The following is a 20,380-nucleotide window of genomic DNA, read 5'->3' as shown; positions in this document are numbered from 1 at the left end:
AGGTAAATGAACTTGTTTGACACCAGAATTTGGCTGAGCTGTACCTCATGCAGCAGATGGCACTCTTTCTTTTGATTGTTGTTGAAGTAGAAGACCAGAATATATCAAAGCACTGGGCTGTTTGAAAACTTCTGCTCAGCACAGATACAAAACAGCTGCTGGCTTCATTTGTTATGGGTGGATCCTAAGGTCTGTGAAGTAAAAGTAAAGCTTTAGTGGTTACCATATGCCTGACTGATCTAATTTGATGTCTGTCCTGACTGTTGTGAGGTAGGCATCTTCTGTATTTCAGTGATGAAAGCAGTTCTCCTGTGTTTTGGGGATATTAAGTAGTTCTCCATGGATAAGTGTTTCCAGTGCCTTAGAATATACATGCTACTTAATTCCAGGCTACTTGGAATTGAAAGAAAAAATGCATGGTTTTATCTTCTGCTGAGGGAAACATATATAACTATGTCAGACTAGGCTATAGGACCATATTCTTAATATTTAAAGTACTAGAAATTCAAATAGACTGTTTTATTAATTTTTAAAGATTATGTTTAGTATTATTCTTAAAAGTAGGTCTTCAGTGAATGGCTTAAGATTGAGAACTAATGTATTTGATTTACTCTGTTGAACTGCTGTTGAAAACTTGGGCCAAAGTTTGCTTTTGACTTGGTGATGATCATTGGTTTTGTGGAAAGAGAGAAGAGGGCTAAAGGGAAGCAGTGATGAGATACCTGCCCCGTAGCATGAAGTGACAGGTTACTGCAGGCCTAGACTCTTCCTGTAGCACAGGGACATGCATTTGTTTGCTCCTAGTCTTTGAGGCATTGTTTGAAGCTTCATTTCAGAGTTTTTTTAAGGTCCAAATTACTCAGACATATGAGAGAGACAGTCATGAGTGATGAGAGTCACTCATGCTTTTCATTGGAGTTGATTTTGCCTGCTTAGACAAATTCAGCAAAAATTTAATAACATTTGGCCAAAGTATTCTGCAAGAACATGTCATGAAATGACAATTTATTGATGTGCAGGAGGAGATTTAAGGTGCTGTATTGGTTGTAGGAATGTCTGATGAACTTATGTTTAAAGAGAGTAATATGAACTCTTAACTGGGTTAGGTTTGGGGTTTATGTGGATGTAAGTCCTAATTAATTATTTTGTCCTTTGAAAGGTGTTTGCAGTGCACTGGCCCTTTTGCAGTGCTATCAGAAGTATGTGATGGATGAAAGGAAGCTGAAAGATGTATGAAAGGCAGATGAAAGCAGAGTTGTAGCTTTCCTTCTCTGATCTTTTTACAGTTAGTAGTTGCTACTGTTACTACTGCTGTGTTGCTATAGTCTTCCTGTTTTAATGGATATTAAAGAAATAATTTTTTCCCTCTATGATTGAAGTATAAAGTAGACCCTTCTGTCATTACTAAAACACTTGCATATCTTTAAAAAACTCTGTGTAAAGCAAATACTTGAGAAAATACTGCTTCGTTTTGCTTTTCTTTCTCTTTTCTCACTGTTTGTCCACTGGGGAATTTTAGCTCAGTTGTCAGCAGTGACATTTTGACACCATAGGGTCTTTGGTAACATCTGTAGAGTGAGTTGCTTTGACCTGATCCCTCGTGGCTGGGTACAAGTGTTTGAAATACCTGTTCAGGCATATTTTGGGCAATGGTTTGTTGTTTTTCTGGGTATGTGCTAGAGCAGTTCATGATTTATCAAGACCAATCTTTGAAATGTATGGATAACATAATTGCTGTCACTATTTGTCCTATTACTTTTTGCTGAGCAGAAAATCAAAGTACATATTTCTAGTACTAAAGTCTGGTTTAGCATGCATGCACACCCACAGATGTGAATAAGAACAGACTGTTTTTGTTTGCAGATGCTGTTAGAGAAGTCAGGAAATACTCATCTGTTCATGTGAATGAAAAGGCTGCAAATGTCAACAGCAGTGCCTTTGATCATATTCAGATGAAACTCTTTCGGTCTCAAAGAAACCTGTATCTCTCAGGTTTTTCCTTATTTCTTTGGCTGTAAGTATAACATTTTTGAATGTTTACATAGTATATTTATTACAGGAACTATTGCACAAAGTAATTGTAAAGTAAAGGTCAGAAACACAATTTCAGGAGATTAAAGAATTAATTGTTACCAGATTGGCTGCAAGGCAGGTAAGATCGGGGAAAATGATACCTTACAACTGTTTGAAGATTGGAAGGATATGTGAGCAACACATGGAAAGAAACGTTTTGAGTGCTGGAGAAAACATGTATTTTGCAGAAGTTTCTTTGGGGATTACTCACTCGTTTCCTTCCTTAAACTTACACCCTTTGTTTTGCACATGGAAAACTGGAATAAAAAACTGCTCAAAAACTAAAGTACTGTTAAATATTGTTATTATCTGGCGAGCTGGTGTCATTGCACTCTGCTGTGTTAAGAATCAAAGCGTGAGCCTGACCTGACCCACTTCAGCTCAAGCTTGAAGTTAAGAACTGTAGGATAATATTCCAGCTTTCAAGGAAAGTTACAGTTGTATTTCAGATCAAACACTTTGTGGCAACTTGCCTATTATGATATGTTCTTAAGTCTGGTATCTCTTTCAGGATGTCTAAGTTCAGCTACTAAAACAGGGTAAGGGAAAGGGCAGTTCTGTACTGCCCACCTGTAGCAACCAAGACTACCTGTGAATCAGTAGGCACAACAACCTGCAGATCTTATCAGTTGGGCTGGGAGCACACGAAGTCACTGGACACAGATAATGTGAACAAACAGAAACAGACATGTTGGTCTGATGATTTCCATTTGTACATTTTTCTGGTGGCTGGACAACGAGTGTTGGTCCTCATAGGAGTTCCTTCAGTGAGCTGCTTGACATTGCCTCAATACTCAAGAGGAGCACAGGACGAGAGAATCAGACTTACAACAAACTTCTTCCCCTTTGAGTGATGTGTGGCTATTTTAGCAGACCATCCAGCATAAAAAGTGTTAAGGAAAAATGAATAGAAAGCCTGAGCAGAAAAGCTTTGGAAAAAACAATGTGGCTGTAGCCTTGCTCAATAGTGGCAGGAATACATCAAGTTCTTTGTCTTCCTACAGAGAGGTTAAGTAAATATGCACAAATATGTTTTTAATCTCTGCTCCAGGAGGAATAGCTAGATTGTGTCCCACAAAAGAATTGGAAGCTGATCTCTCAGGATCCTATTTATATTCAGCTTCCAAAGAGGAAAACTTGTCAAGTGACCCCAGTAGATTATTTTGTATAAAAACTCTGCTCTTGAAGACGTTTTCTTGAGGTTTTTTTGAGCTGCTGGCCTTCCCCCAGATTTAAGAGAAGTAAGCACTCCTCCAGTAGTCACTACATCAGAGGACTTTTCTTAGTAGAGCTGGTCTGCTAATCCATGAAACAGATATGTCTGTCAGAGAAGTGAGGAGAAAGTGTTCCTTGGCTTGCCTTACCCTGTACTGCTATACCATCACCCAAACAATTTGAGACCCCATCTAGTGTGAGTGGGTAATTGGATGCCTCTAGTTCATTCTTTGGGTCAGTTTTGGTTCATTTTAGCACATCAGCCAATAGGAGAACTCCACAAGAATGGTATATGGAGATTCAGAAAATGGAGGAGGCTGGGAGCTTGTCACTTCTGGCAAGACAACAGCATTGTGGGGTTCAGGGATTGCAGAGCATTGGGTACAGGTGAGGAAAATTACCTGTCAGAGGGGGCACTGGGGCCAGCTGAGCCTCTCATCTGCAAACTGTGCAGAAAAGAGGAGGGTCACAGCCCCTGGAGACTGTCCCCTGGGTGGGACAAAGACACCCATCTCTAGTCTGACCTGGTTCTCTCTTAGCCCGTGCTGAACCAGAGAGGGATAAAAAGGGCTGAAAACTAAAGAAAATCTCAAGAAGCCCACTGCTCACTGGTGCCTTCTAGGAGAGTCAGCAGGGTATGTCACATCATCCCAGCAGTGGAAGATGCAGCTAGGGAGTGCATAGGCCAGTTGGGCATATAAAAGTCTGACATCCTAGGATGGCAGAGGGAGTTGGCCAATGTCATTGTAAGGCTTAGTTTGAAAGATCACAATTCTGGGGAGAATCCTGGTGAGTGCAGAAAGGCAAACATTGCACCTGTCTTCGAGGGCAGAAAACAGGATGTAAGAAACTAGAGACTGGCCTCCCTGGAAAGGCTTTGAAGGAAATTTTACTCAAAGACATCTTCAGGGACATGAAGGACACAATGACTTGGAATACCCGTCACAGATTTACTTAGGAAAGATGATACCTGAACATCCTTGTTGCCTTCTGCAGTGAGGTGAATGGCTGTGTGGACAAAGAGCAGAATATCCTTTTTGCAAGGCCTTTGACATAGTGTCTTTTAGTATCCTGATAGCCCAACTGTGGAGGGATACAGGCTAAAGAAAAAAAGCAGGTGGGAAATTCCCTGGACCTTTGGGCTCAAAGGATAATAACAATGTGAATTTCAGCTGGTGTTTCTCAGGGGTCCATTCTGGGCTCAATATTGCTTAATGCCTTTATTAACGGCATGGATGGTAGGATTGAGTGTGCTCTCAGCAAACTGGTCACATTTCCAATTCAGAGTGGTTGACACCTTGGAGAGCAGTGCTGCTTTTCAGAGGGAGCCAGAAAGGTTGAAGAAATGTGCTGACAGAAATCTCATGAAGCTCAGCAAAGACACATGCAAAGCCTGACATTTTATTGGATAATCATATACGGCATCCAGGCTGGAGACTGGCTGCATGCATGGGTAGGAAGCAGTTTTACAGGAAAAAACCTGGGGATCCTGGTAGAAAGCCAATCGTGTATTGAGCTGTGATAGCAAGGATGCAGTTAGCAGGTCAAGGAAAATGGTTATTCTGCTCTGGAATAACACATTGAATGCTGCAGCTTCAGGACTGTGTCCAGTTTTAATTCCCCAAAATACTGGAGTACTGCAGTGGGGTACAGAGAAAGTTGGAGGCTGAAATACATGACCAATGAGGAGATGATGAAAGAGCTTTGCTTTCAGCCAAAAGAGGCTTTGAAGGGAAAATCCTATTGGTTTCTGTCTGTCTAGTAGTAAAAAAGATGGATGCAGTTCATCTCAGTGGATGCAAAAAGGAATGACAAGAGGTAACAGGAACCTGAGATGTTCTGACCTGTGGTAGGAAAGTGCTGCTGCTGTCAAGAGCAGTTAAGCACTGGATCAAGGACCCTGAAGGATGGTGGAATCTCCCATCACTGAAGATGGTAGGAGCTCAACTGGATAAACCTCTGAGCAATCTGCTTAACCTGTCCTGCTTATCGTGAGATGGAAGCCTCTTTTGACTTGATTCTGTGATTCTCTTTTAGTTTTGATGTTTTAATGACTCCTGCATTTGTAAGTTAATAAGCAATAGTAAATTTGCTAACCTGTGGAAAAGTAGTGACATAGGGACCTTTAGCTTTTGTATTAGCCCCCTAAAAAAGTAAGGAAATGAACTTTCAATGAAAAAGCAAGGGGTGGAAGGAAGCTTAACTTGAAAAGATCTGTTAATACTCTTTCAGTTATGAAAAAGTCAATTACTTAGATTTTCAGATTTTTTTGAAGAGCAGCTGCATAGTTAGATTATAGGCATTAATTTAATTCACTGTTATGTTGCTTTGATTCAGCAACATTTGAAAGACTTCATGATGAATAATGAAAATAGTGATGCAAAGAATCAAGCAAGGTATTTGCAAAGCTTAGAATTGAGGTGCCATATCAATGCTGACATGCAGACCTGTTCTATTTAACTGTAATGACAGTACTTGAAAGATTATGCTCATACTGTTAATTTTATTCTTGCAAGGCTGTTTATGAAGTTGTGTTTGTTTTTTTTTTCTTTCTTCCCTATACTCATTACCATAACTTGTTTGGTTCTTGAGTTTGGAGATCAATCCTGTTAAAAATACTGGGTCATATAACAGTATTTAAACAGCCTTTAAGCAACCAGTTCTCCGACCCCTTAATGGCTGTGGGTATTTAGGATGAGGGAGGTTCTGTATTAAGTAAAAATCAGAATGTCAATGGATGAAAATATTTTCTGTCTCTCTTGTTGCTATTATTTGTCATGCATGAGCCTGGATGTTTCCCTCTTCTGGTTTTGTTTTTACATCTGGTACTGAGAGAGAAAAGGGCTTGTTTTGGTTTGTTGGATTTTTTGTTTGGTTTGATTTTTGTGGTTTTGGTTTTTGCTTGTGATTTGGGGTTTTTTATTTATGCTGTAAATTACAGTTCTGTTCACTTTTTTTTTTTCACCAGTGTATTGAGACGTACTGTTACCCTTCTCACTCAGTTGGCAAAAGAGATGGCATCTCATGCAGCTCTGGAAACACAAGTAAATGATGCTACTGAAGCAGCCAAAAAATACATGGCCGAGAACGAAAGGCTGCAGGAGGTATCTTTGAGCTTCTTCAGTAACTTTCTTACACAGCAAGTAGTTAGTGCAGTGTACTCTGAGGATGGTTTGCTACAGAATGCTTGTTCATTTTATTCATTTTATTCCTTCTGGTTGAAAAAAAATTATTTCTATAATATGTAATTCAGAATACTGAAAACAAATTATATTAGCACCTTATTAACAAAGGAAACTGAAGTAAAACAAATAAATTAAGTTCTCTTTCCAGTACAAATTTCATCAAAGTAGTAATAGATTATAGTAATACCTCTCTGAATTTAGTCATAACAAAGTAGAGGAAGACACTAATTTTATTCCTTTTATCACAAACAGTTGCCTGTTTAGGTTAAGGCTGTAGCAGTCCAGGATGAAAAAGCCTACTATATAACTGTTTTCATGCTGACTGTTTCTTCTTAATAGGATTTTCTCCAGTTCTGAATGTATTTTTTCAAGTTGTAAATTAATCTTTTGTATTTGATGAATTTTGTATTATTCTTTTTATGGGAGGTCAGCCAATTTCAGAATACTTCCCTTTCTTAATAGACACTACTGTAGTACTAATGAGAATACTACCAAATATTTCTTACTTAAAAAAAACCACCAACAGATTGGAGAGATGTTATTTTTATGTGGAGAATGATTAGGCTGTGGTTCAGTATGTAACTATTCAGGAAGGAAAGGCATCAAAGATATAATTAAGATAAATGTATAAAATCTTTTCTTGTAACAGTTTGACTTCTGTGTAAAGAGACTGAACCCTAAGCTGAGTTCAGACATCTAGACATAGGAAGGCTTTTAGAGTACAGCACATAGTTAAAACTAAATTCCCTGTGGGTGTGTACAGGTTTCCTTCCAGTTTGTCTAAAGCAGTGTCTATGGTTACTGGCACTGTCAATTTTGTAATGAATCTTCCTATGAAGACTCTGGACAGAAAGTACTAGAAGGGATAAAAAAATCCAGTTGGGAGGTGTTGTAAAACAAGGATCACTAGTCTGTGCTAGGTGTTTCCCAAGTATAAAATGATTCCAAAATTTTGCGATTTGGTATTTTGTCAAAATGATCCAAATTCTTCCCTCAGCCATGGAATTTGTCTTTTTGCTGGTTTTTTTTCTTCTCTGTCCTGTTGAGATTTTGCCAAAAGTCCTCTTTTTTGTTCTGCTTTCACATTCTCTTAGCAACACATTCTCTTAGCCACTTGTAAATGATAGCCAGAAATTGGAAACTGTAGCCCTATCTGTTTTTATTTGTGTGCATGATTGCATGGTTTTCAAAAACACAGGTAGCCACAGGTACAGGCAGCATGCTGTGGCTGGATCTCCATTGTAATGGACACAGGAAATGCTCAGGGTTGGAATATTTTAACTTTATAGACATCCCATGGTTTAGGCTTTTTTGTGGCTTGGCCCCTGCATTTGTGTTTATTTACAAGTGTGCTTCGTTCCGCCATTGGAGAGAAGTGAGAGCAATTGTGCATAAGGCGCTGGCTGCAAGTATAAATTCTGTGAGTTTACTCTGGTGTGCAAGGTCTGCACTGTCACCTGTTCAGAGGTTTCATGGAGCACAGGACTTCAGATAAAAGTTTACAGAAATAGCTATTTGCATGCTAATAGAAAGAGGTGAGCACAAAGCAAAGAAGACAGTTGGCTATGGTTTTGTTACCAGCAGTTAAATGTCATCTCAGCTCTTTGATTAAATAGCTTCTGGAAATTTTTTTTTCATCTCTTTTCTTTGGATTGTTTACCAATCTTTATAAACAGTTCTTTTTCTTTTTCCTGAAATAATCTTTCCCCTTTGCTCCTGCCTGTGCCTAGTAAGCTCTGATATTTCTAGTTCACCTAACAGCTGTTTGTCTCAGTTGTTTTTCTTTTCTTTTTCCCATTAAGCATTTACCTCTTTTTTTGCTTTTGCAGAGATGATGTGTGGTTACATAGTAGAAGCTTTATGAGAAAAGGATCTTGTTATGGGATATAATCTTGCACCTTAACAGGGTGCATAAGTATAGTAGTGCCAACATTTTTGGCATGCAAGGAATATATTGCTCTTCTGTCAGCTGTTTACAGGGCTCTTCCTGGATCCTTTCCTAGTTTTTGTCCTGGATTTCACTGGAAATCCAATCTGGATATTGGAACTGTTCTGAAGATTGAAGTAGCTGCAAACCTACAAGGAGAGAATTAGAACCACTTGCTCATAAACATGGCAGCATTTTGTCACTGAGAGTCCCAGTGTGTGTAAAATCCATTTTATAATCTAAATGAAAGTTGTGCACTTGATGCAGACATGAAAAGTACTCTTACATAGGAGATAACACCGTTCTATTACGAGTATGCCATTACCTAAAACACTGAGCTTGTTAATTTCCTTTTTTTGGGGGAAGGCGGGGTTGTTTGTTTGTGGGGGTTTTTTGGTTTTGTTTTGGTTTGGTTTTTTTTTTGTTAGAGAAGATTTTTGTCTAGAATTACTTTCTGCCTGTGTCAGGTTGACATTTCATAAAACCTAATGCTTTGCAAAATCAGGGCTGACATTCCCTGGCTATTTTGCATTAATATCAGACTAATGAGAATAAAGCTAATTGTAGCAACTGTGTTTTTTAATAGGCCTTGAGTGGAAAAGGAGATAGTAAAAAGAAAGAGTCAACGGATGCAACCGAGGCGAAATTGAAGGAGGAAATTGAACGTTTGAAAGCAGAGCTACAGAAGACATCAAATGGTGAGTATTAGTTAGGACCTCTTTGCAAAGAAGAAAAAGATTGTTTAATGCTGAATGTCAAAAAAATATTCTAGGTGTAGCATGAATTAACTTCATCTGTTTCCAGAACACTTGGCATAGGGTTTCTTTACATTTGACTCGGAACTGATAAAACATGCCATTGCCATCCCAGTATTTTAGTAAATGTGTTCATTATGAAAATATGTAAGGTGTAATTGGAACACCTTAGGTTGTAATTATTAACAAGTTGGACTGATATATTTGAGTGGTGTTGACTTGTCTTCATCAATGAAATGACCAGGATGTGGAATCATTTGCAGGTTGCTTTTAGGTATCATTTTGATCTTTTATGTCATACATAGCAGCCACTCTCTCTGCATAAAATGGAGACTGTATTATGGTTGAGGTTTTTTACTACCATAGGGTTTCTGTCAGACAGCAGAAAAGTCCTTGACTACTATTTTAAATTTATATATGTTCTGCAGCTGAGGTGTTAAGATGTTAGCTTTTTAGTATGTTTTTTGCTTACAAGGAAACAAACTTACAATTTGTAACATAATACTTTTGTTAGCAGCTTCCGTGTTTAAGGTTTAGGTTGTCAAAACTGCTTTATAGGCAGCCCAAATTGAGATAGAAGCAGATTTGACCTGTTTGGTTCTGTCTTACTGGGATCTCTCAAGGTGTGTGATGCCTGTGAGCACCTGCTGATCTGAAATCAGTGTTTTTAAGATAACACAGCCTGCGATCTTGTAAACATTAATCAGATGTTCAGACTGTAACAAAAATACAAATTTTCTTGGTACGAGACAGTATGTTATCATCAAAACATAGCCCCACTTTCATACTGCCTGAGACTGCTACAGTGCTGCAAGAATAAATTTTTCAGAAGTGTTTCATAAATCCTTTTTTCCTGTCCACTGGGAATTCAAATAATAAATGTAAACCAGCTGTTTTCAACTGGACTTGAAGCAACAAGAATCTTTAAATAGAGAGTCTCATTAGTTCACATTCTCAGGCATGTTTGATGGTGGGTTTTCCCTCTCCTGCTGTTTTCTTGAAGAAAGCTGGTGGGGAGTGCCTTTGAAGTGACAGGATCAATGGAAAATTTAAATGCTTATGTCTTATTTAAACTAACTGGTGGTATGTAACACTAATATAATGTAAGCTTTTCAGTCAGGAATGCTAGAGAAAGCTAAGGAATAAATAGATTTACCTCATGCTGCTTCAGTTTCATTCTCCCCATGATATGTTGTCCATCCAAGAGATGTATAAATTAAGGCATGCTTGAATCTTTTGTTAGGGCACAAGTGGGAGAGAGGGTCTTTCTAAGGAGTGAATAGGAAAATATTTACAGCCCTTCTCCTAATGCCACCCCCCTCATTGCCAATAGCCCCATGGGTGGTATGGGAATTACCATGAGCATAGGTGGTGTTGAGGTATGTCTGTCTTACCTTCTTCTAAGTTTTCTTGTATGTTGTTCTGAGCAAATTGATAGCCAGAAAGCTTGAAGTACTTGGTAAGAACAACCACATCCTTAGACACAGCTTTCTATAGAGTGTTAGAGGATGTGAATTTACTGTGTTCTTTTGAAATTCCTGCAGCTGGTCAGGTCAGTGTTGACTGTCATGCTCACTAAGTGTGAGCAATGCATTACACAAAATGCAAGCTGACATTGGAAAGTTTTTTTTGCCTCTTCTAAGCAGTTTGTTTCATGGTACTGAGCTCACATGACCAAAGTAACTTTTTCTTTGTGTCTGTAAAGTCCAATCCATGAAACTGTGGGGGAAGAGTGAAGAGCTTAAAGGGTGTCACCTAATCATGAAACAAGACAAAACTCATAAAAAAATTAAAACTTTACTGGTTTTGATTTTTGAGGTTTTCTTATTGTTTGTTTTTCAACTATGGTATTAGTAAGAGTCATAAATTTGGATGTTGTTCATGGTTGGTTGGGAGTTTGTGTTTGGGTGATTTTTTGCTGCTTGAAAGGAAAAACTTTTTTTGTTTCAAATGCAGTTTCAAATATCCATTGCTCTGGTCTGGGTCACTTATTAAGCTGCTGATGCATGGTAATATATTATTTTAGAGTAGGCTATGAGTTGAAAGGTGGGTTAAGTCAGTATAGTGGCAGCCAGGAGGAGTCCTAAATGTACACCTGCTTCACATTTAAGAAAACAGTTTAGTTTCAGATTGGTGCTGTGACATCAAAGGCTATGCAAATTTCCTGTAAAGTTTTGAATCAGTAAAGTTTTGAATCAGGAAGAGGAAGCACTGTATGTCTCCTCTTCTTGAAATTCTGACTAAAATCATAGTGTAGACAGATGATTGTAGACTTTCAGGAGACTTATCTCTAGTTCTTCAGCTTTCTTTTACAGAAAACACAGACTACTTTTTTTTCCTCATTAAACAGTGAAATCCTAAGTTAAGAAGACCTTTTTCCTGTGCTCTGAATAGGTGGGGAGGAAGAATCAAAATAAAAGACTGAGCACAAAAATTAGTAACATCTGAGGAAGGGTTGGAAATTAATTTTAAGGGTTTTTTACCAAATTTGCTTTTTTTCCAAGCTCGACTTTTCTATTACACTTGATGCTTTTTTTTGCTTTATTTTGGAAATGAAGCAAAGAAGGCTAGTTCCTCACAGCTCTATTGCAGACCCACATATTGTTGTCAGGGCTTTATGAGCACCCAGCAGTGGGGCAAGCACTTGGAGAGCCTAATCCATTTTTAGCATACCTAGACATGTAATAACATGACTGGTTAGAAACCTTCTGAGATGGTATTTTATTGATACCCTTATATATTATGAAAATGTCTCATTGATACCTAAAAATAAATATACATATTTCTAGCAATACCCAGAACAGATGTGAGAATGTTTCTCTTCCTAGGAAAGGAAACATTATACATATTTCTAACAAAATATTCTGATAATTAAAGGTTCTCAGTATGGCTACTGGCCTAGGACCAATAGGAATTTTCTGGGGAAAGAAGACATGCCCATGATATTGTTTCATTTTGATGGTTTGGAAGACTGTTCAAAAAACCACAATAAAACAATTACCTGCAACTGGGCATGAGATTAGACCTGAGAGAAGTTTCATAACTTTCCATTTGTCCTTACAATGGTCCTTGTGCTGGGGCAGGAACAGGGCTTCATTAAATATGTACTGGCTCATCAAAGTCATTTAGGTGCTTTTGAACTTCAGTTCAACTTTTTCTGAAAATACTCCCTTTATATATGGATGGGGCAGGAGGAAATTCTAATGGAACCTGGATGCATCATTTAAAGAGGTTTGTTTTGTGTACAGACTGACACGAGTGTTGTTTCATGGTTCCATAGTGTTGTAGGAGACAGGAGGAGAGCAACAATTCATTTGGAGGGCTGATTTTGGAATAACTTCTAACTGTTGGCTGTTCTAGAAAGTATGCATGTACAGATGTATAGCTCTCACTTAAACCTGTTAAAAATAGAGACTTTGGGAATACATTTCATAAAACTGCTGCTAGGGAGAGTTCAGTTTGGCCTTGGTGTTGCTGGGTAGGCTAGTGCCATGTATGAAAACTACACTGAGCTTCTCTGATGCGCTCCAGTTTTTAAAAACAAACAAGTTTAAAGAATTGGCCACAGTCTTGTTGTTTGGCAAATGGCAGAGGGAAGTTGAGGAACAAGGTCTGTCTTACTTTTTACAAAACTGAGATGATATCCAAGGGTGGGAGCCATTGAAGTGCCACATGCAGCAAGAGCTGATACTCACATTTGTTGATTAGAAGAGATGGCTGCATACAGCAAGCATGGGTTTATTATACAAGGCTTTTTATGCCATCCAATGATGCTGTAACATCCCTTCTGTAACAAAATTTTATTTGAGGTTGCAAAAGGTACTTGAAGCAAATTTGTAAATTTTTTTGGCCCTGCCTTCTCATTTTAAATTCTGACCATTGTATCTTAAGAAGAGAATTCAGAATTAGCATGGAGGTACTTGACTGGAGTTGAGTTCCCAGCCTTACAGCGTATTTGTTGGCAAATCTCTTGTGCCGTCAGTGCCTAAATTCTTAAACGTGAATAGCTCTTTTTTCACTTGAAAACTCTTTTAAGAGAGGGCTCTTTTTTACTCTTCAACTAGTCCAAATCATTTGGGTTGTAGGCTTGTATTGTGAGCAATGCTAATGTAAGTTCCAGATGGTTTCCTTAGTAGCAAGCACTGTAAGTCAAGTGATGTAGTCAGACCAGGACTAGTAGTTGTGCAAGGAAATGCCCAAAGAATTATTAATTGTTTTTGTTGGTGTTTGGTTTTGGTGTTAGGTTCTCCATTGTTGTTGAAATGAGAAGATCATAGAAATGCTACAGCTACTGGGCTGTGGTAATGTAGCTCCTGAGAGCAGTTTTATTCCTCACCCTTAGAATTCAGAGCAGTCTGAAGTAAACTCTCTCTCCTGGAATAGGACTCAGAGAATGTTTTGAAAGGACATGTTCTTTACTTTTCCTAGATTATACATGTTACATTAGTTTATGAACCTTCAGTCACACATAAGTGCAAAGTTTTCCACAAATGTCTTCCATTGAAACACTGCCCTAGGAATAGTTTATTGATTTTTCTTGGTAAGGGACAGAGTGGAAAAGGATTGCCTACCTCTTAGAGTACTGAGGCTGGATTCTGTGTTTGGAACTTCCTGATTGTTCCTCTCAATGTGGGTGCATGAATGTAGCAGCAGCATCCTCATCTGCCTGCTCCTGCATTGACTTGGTGGGAGGTGTCAGCTGTGGGAGCTCGCTGCTGCCAGTCCAGCTGTTGTGCTCCTGGGAGGCAAAGTAACAGGCCAGATGGAAGTCAGAAATAATAACTGAGTGTGTTGTGCACACAAAGGATCTGCTGTTTCCTGCTGGATCTGTGTTCATATGATAGGATCCATATGGCAGGCAGTGTACCTGATGAATGGGACTGCAGTGCAGTGCTCCCAGCAGAGGAGCTGGGCACTGGTGTGGGGACACTCTGGTGCTTCACAAGGCATCAGGGAAATGGGGGCACTGAGGAATTCACCTTGTCAAAGACGTGATGCTCCTTTTAACTGTGTGGCCCCAACAGGAATGAGTCTGGATTTGGTGGTTTATTGATGTTTTGGGGTTTTTGTCCATAGCCAACACAGGTGGAAAGGACAATCTGTTCTTTGCTTTTTCTTCTTCTAGGGTTAGGCAAGATATTTCTGTCATACATCTGTTTTGGTCAAAACACTAAAACAATGCACTAGCTTGTTTACTTTCCTGACTTGTAGATACTTCTAGATATTTTGTTCATGTGTTAAAGTAGTTTTTAGTTGCAACTAAAGTACTGTGCTATAAATAACTAAATAGTGTTAGATCAATAACATTGAGTTACAGCTTCTTCAGAAGTGAGATCTTATTACTTTTTACTACAGCATGTACAAGAATGTTCAAACAAAAACAAGCTTTATCTTTCTAATTAGCAGATTCTTGGAGAAGTGAAATAGCATATGTATTTTTTTTTGTCTACAACCTAAAATTCTATCCAATTGTCACAAATTTATTAATATCAAAATTTTACTATTGAAAATTTTAAACAGTATGGAGATCAGAGAGAGAGTAAATGCAGTGGGGTTGGACTTGTCACATGTGTGGAAATCAAAGTTATTCCAAATAGCAAAACCTTCAGAAAATCTGTATTGATGCTATCAAAAATGACTTAAAGGATGAAGGAAAACTGTGTAAGAGTATGGAAATGAAAGAATGGAGAAAATAAAGAGAAGTTATGATGTTTTAATCATGTTAGAATCAATAGACCAAAGTGTTATTGACTCTAGTGAATCAGAATTTCAAGGTAGGTACAAGTCCTGTTACAGGAAAACCACTTGCAGAGTTCTGAAATGAGAATTATTTTCATCTGTACATTCAAATTAATTATTTAAAAATAACTGAAATTCTGGGTGAAGGAGTTCTCCTTCTTGCATGTAGGAGAGTGTTCAAATCTCATTTCCTGATTTGAACAAATCACCCAAAGCACCCAAAGAGAAATCTACTTCCTACCAGAGTGCTTGTAAGTCAGTGCTTAACAAAAACCACATCTAGCTCCTCATCATTTCAAAACAGACTTTTAGAGGTGCTGCAGTTCTTGAGTGCAGTGGAGGTCTCTGGGAAAGAAATCTCTCTCATGGAGTTCACAGTCAAAGGATAGATTCACACTTTGGGAACAAGGAAATTTGCTAATGTTCTTTTTTTAGTTTTAATAAAATTTTTATTTGGTTGTTTGGGGTTTCTAAGTGACCATGTGAGGTGGCCCTACTAGGTCATTAACAACATTTCTTTGTTTTTACATGAGTAGATCAAGATTTAGACTATGCCTGTGGTGCTGAATCAGAGAAATACAGCAATCCCTGAGATACCTGTAGCAGAGGAATATGAAAATATCTAAATCACCTTACATGGTAGCTTAGGACTAATGGCTTTATGGCACTTGGTGCTGTTTTATCCTGCATTGTAAAATAGCCCCAGTGGAGTCCTAGGCTGTTTGGTACTGCAGCATAGAGGTGCTCTCAGTTTGTGTTGAGATGGAGTGGAGTAATAATTACTTTCTTCTCATGTTAAAAACCTGTTCAGAGTTGTTTATCCACCCACCACCATTTCTGCCTTTTCATCTGTAAACTGATGCTGCTAATCAATTAATTCATGCATGGTAAAATTCAGAACAGGTTGGAAAGGTGAGGTCTATGCTCCTATAATCATGTGTCATCTTCCTCCTTACTGTGTTTTGTTGATGGTCTCAGGTGCTGTGTGAAAATCTTGCCCAGTGTTTGAGTTCCCTCCTCTTCTTAAGAGGTCTGACGGTTTTGATTTTGGAGTTGCTGAGTTTTGTTTTTCTAGAACTGTCTCCTGCAATGTGACAGAACACTGCAGTCATCACTAACTAGTCCCCGTTTCAGGAGTTTATTGGTCTCACCCCTGCCTTTCTTAGAGGCCCTTCCTGTTCCTTGTGCTGATCTTTCTGAACATTGGCCATTGTCTTTCTGCTCCCTGTCCTCAACTTCTCAGTTTCCTGTGTCCATCTGTGGTGCTGTGTTTTAAATGCTAAGCTATTTTAGAGGAAGGACTGTTTACTGCAGTGAGCCCTGATGCACATCTAGGGCTCTGAGGAACTGCAGGAATACAAGTAATAATTAAAACACCAATTCTGGTATTTTACAGCTTTCCATAAGGCAAAAACTGAAGGGGCTGCAGTTAAAAAGCAGTCTGAAAGCCTTAGAAGAGAATATGACCATCTGATGAAGGAATTTCAACAGCTTCAGGTAGGTGGCTCTGGATTGCCATACAAGGACTGTGTTTTGAAATTGTATCAGCAAAATTCTGTTTGTTTTGAGAGAATTTACCAAAATCTTTATGCTATCCTAAAGTTACAACAAACAGCATTCCTTAAACTACTTCAAAATAGTAGAATTTTGTTTTGCAGAGTTTGTAGCGTTTTATTTGTTGCACTTTGGTTGACAAAGCTCAGGTTATCATTAGCTTCCATTTTACTGTTGCTTGGAAAATAAGATTCAGGTGGTTTTGCACGTGATGATCACTGAAATACTGTAAGAAAATTATAGGAGGGGTGTGGGTGGCGGGGGGAGTATATACATGATTTATAAAAGTAATTTTATTTTGTTTGCTCTTAAAACATGGTTTTGCAATCCTAGATTATAAATGTTGCAATACTGTTGATACACAAGGATAAAAAAACCCAACAAACAGCCTAGGTTAAAAACAGGCTACTATAAAATTCAAACAGAAGTACAAAATAATTTTTAAAAACTAAACCATATTAAGCAAAAGTTCAATTAGCTGTTTGATTGAGTTTCTTATGTACATGGCTGTAATACCCATAAGATACACAGTAAGTATCAGTAAATAGAACTGGGAGTTTGTATTTTTAAGTTGTCTGACAGATGTTCTTATGCTCCATACCCCACATATGTCTTGAGCAAAATTCAGTAAAAATTAAAGTTAACCTATTTACAAGTAGTGGTCTTGGGAGAAAATAAATTATTATTAAAATTATGGTGACCTGCTTTTCACGAAGAGTTGTTCAGCCCTCTATTGATTTTTAAAAAAGGCAGTTTTGACCTGGTTATAATATTTTTTCCTGTATTCTGTGAAACCACTAACTCATTCCCAGCCTCACCCTGTACTTCGACAGATTGCCCAACTGATCTCTGTGTTCAATTCAAGACCACCATGCATGTCCTGTCCTTGTTGTGCTTCCCTGTGTAATGAGCCATAGTAGTCCTGCTGCATTTCTAGCAGACTTGTGGTCTAAAACACACATCCTTACCATCTCTGTTTACCTCTGAGTAGAAGGAACAGAAGGTACTGAGCACACAGTAGATTCAGCTCCCAGGGATAAATGAGTTGATAGCAGAAAATGTTTTATGCTGAGTTTGTTGCACAGCTCAGCTGTAAAACCAAAGGGAGCAGAACTAGATTGCACAGCCCTGACTGCTGGCAGCAGAAGCTCAGGGGTTCTGCAGGGTAGTGTTGGTGGGAACAGCTTAGAAAGGTGTGTGATGAACAAATCAGGTGTGACTGCAAAGGGGCAAAGTTTGGCGTCTGGACACAGTGGTTTCTGATCTTGCCAAACTGAAATTATTTTTCATCTGTCTCTTTTCAGCAACGTTTAAATAAAGCAGAAGATAAGAAAGACCTGTAAGCACATCTTGGACGGATGGCATCGCTACAGTTGCTTGAATGAGAAAAGGCTTGTGCTGTTGATGTTCCTGATGCATACCTGAAACAAAACTTGATTTTTCTGAAAAGCACATGCATTGCAGGTCACTATTCAGATTCCTCTAATATATCGGTTGCCAAAATGTTCTGTGTTGCAAATAAAATGTTAAGTGGCTTACCGGATTTACCATGGAGTTTGTCACTGCTCTCATGAGGAGAAACTCACAAATCTTTCAACTCCACCTGGAGCAACCTGTTTACCAAGCTTTTTCCTCCATAATGGTAACAGATCACCATTGCTTGTAGCATTTGAGTGGGGTTGTATATCACACTAGACCATAAAGACAATTACTTAAACCTCCTTGCAGCACCTGCTTGGAATCTTAGAAATTCAGTTCCCAGTGGGTTGAAGAAGGCTGAAAACTTATTTATCAGTGGAAAACTGAATGACAATCAGTCTAAGGAAAATAAAGAAAGAAACATTGCCTTTGCAAATCCACCTCACTAGCTTGTGACTTTCACTTTAGCCACATGGATTTGAGTGTATTTTAACAAACAATATTTTGCATGCCTCTGGTTTATTTTTCTTTAATATATTGGAATATTTCATTTTTGGGTTGGCTGGTATTAGAAGTCTTTATTTTTACACTGTTTACATTGGTTTACTCCTTATGTACCACCTAACTGCTTTAGCTCGCTAAGTAAAAATCTTTTTAAATGTAGATAGTTTGGTTTGTTTTGTTTTGTTTTCATGGATACGATACCTCAAATAAATGTGCACTGTTTTGCATAAGACCTTTTTGGTATTCAGAAAGTTGTTTTGAGCTTATTTGTTAGTTGGTTCCAGTTTATATTTGAAAGTTTGATATGTTTGTTATATTAAAGGGATTGTTTAAGTTCATGGTTTCTGGATTTTTTTCTTGTAAATCTCTCCCAGTGTGCTGTCTCATCATAGTTAATAGTTATATACACCAGGAACAAAATATACTTCTAACTTGGTGATGTTTAACTCTTCTTGAAAATACAATCTTCATAGTGGTGGTTTTGCTTACTCTGGAAATCAAATTTGTTTAGCTTAGAATTTCAACACAGCTTATCAAGTAGTATAAGGCATAATAACATACCTTCCTATTTAATATGCCTCATATTAAATAAGAAGGCATATGTTTTTAAAAAATACTTTATCCTTGCTGAAGTAGTACAGAATGTGTTTTCAGAGATTCTGTGACACTCAAAAATTTTTTTTATTCATATAAAAACTTCCAGGAAAAGTTACAGACTGTTCATACCTGCATACACGTGTTTTGAAGATGTAGGTGAATGCATCTTTGTTTCTTTTTTTCTCCACCCCTTTCTGAAATATTTAAAATTGTGCTGGAATGTTATCTCTGGTCAGATCCAAAGGCTGTGGTTGGAAACTTTGGAGGTATAACAAGAAGTGCTGGTTTTAATAAGAGAACAAAAAAAACCTCACCTATGTTTCTTCAAGACACTGAACAAAAGCAAATAATTCTTGCTTTTTATTTACTGTTATCTACTCAAACTTCAAACTCTTCTTCTGCTAGTATAAGTAGATAATGGGGTAGAAAATTAGAAGCTTATTACGAATGATGTTGTGCACTGTCCTTTTCATCCTTAAAATATTATCTTAAAAAATAATATGGAATAAAAAACAGATGGCTGTGAATGCAGTGATAAAGATATTTCTCCTTGAGAAGGAACTCTGAATGGTTTACACAGTTTCTTGGTGTAGAGCATGACTGAAGTGTGAAGGAATACAGGTGGTATGCACTGTTTCCTTGGAGCTGGAATGAGGCTGGGTATTTTCAGACATGCAACGTACATTCAGCACACAATAGATCCATGCTGTAATAGATTACACAGAAAACCTTGATATGGGGCCACAGGCAAATGTTCCCTGCCTTGGAGACTGCTTAAACACACAGGCTGTATTTTGTCTCCATTCACTTCTTCTGTCATGTCCATTTCTTGGATCCTTTGTCAGGTTTCCCTGTCACAGAGCATGACCATCATCATTTTTGTACTTGGCTGTTGTGGATGGTCACGCATTGGACTGAGTTGCATTATCACAATTCCAGCTCTTGTGAACACAATTCCAACACTTGTTCACAGAAAAATAATCTGTTATTCAGATTAAAATTTTGTCGTTTCTGTGAACTCTATTATGTAGAACTCTATTCTTGGAAAGAACGTGGGTTTTGTAAAATTTTAAGTCTAAATAGCGTATATGGAAATTCTAGTAGATGGCAGATCCTTGTGAATACTTTGCATTTGCATTGTTTCACATGATATGCTTTCAGGGCTTGTGAGAGTCTGGGTTGATCAACTTTAGGTTCACTCCCTTTTTTTGTTTTAAGTTATGGTTGATATACAGGGAAAGAATGAATCAAAATTTCTTGCTTTTATCTCCTGATCTTTCAGGCTGTTGGGTCACATGTGCCTGTGTTGTGGGAAAGAAGTGGAAAAAAGTTAAATCTCTGCTAATACTGTTGGAATCAAAATAACTTTTGTATTGATGTTGGACAGTTAATTTATTCTGAGTATGTCTCCA

At 38.0% G+C, this 20,380-nt stretch overlaps 1 protein-coding gene across 1 annotated transcript in view; it reads left to right on the top strand.

The window, feature by feature from the left end:
- Window positions 1-18,709, top strand: part of DUS4L (dihydrouridine synthase 4 like) — a 36,915-nt gene extending 18,206 nt beyond the window's left edge. Inside the window, exons 9-13 of the mRNA XM_058022285.1 lie at window positions 1,864-2,014; window positions 6,257-6,392; window positions 8,987-9,098; window positions 16,291-16,391; window positions 17,753-18,709. Coding sequence (XP_057878268.1) covers window positions 1,864-2,014; window positions 6,257-6,392; window positions 8,987-9,098; window positions 16,291-16,391; window positions 17,753-17,791 — 539 coding nt within the window. The 3' untranslated portion in view covers window positions 17,792-18,709. The remainder of the gene's footprint in view (window positions 1-1,863; window positions 2,015-6,256; window positions 6,393-8,986; window positions 9,099-16,290; window positions 16,392-17,752) is intronic.
- Window positions 18,710-20,380: the final 1,671 nt, after the last annotated feature.

This window comes from Melospiza georgiana, chromosome 4, assembly GCF_028018845.1.
Source record: "Melospiza georgiana isolate bMelGeo1 chromosome 4, bMelGeo1.pri, whole genome shotgun sequence".
Taxonomy (NCBI): domain Eukaryota; kingdom Metazoa; phylum Chordata; class Aves; order Passeriformes; family Passerellidae; genus Melospiza; species Melospiza georgiana.
This window is presented reverse-complemented; position numbering and strand designations above follow the sequence as displayed.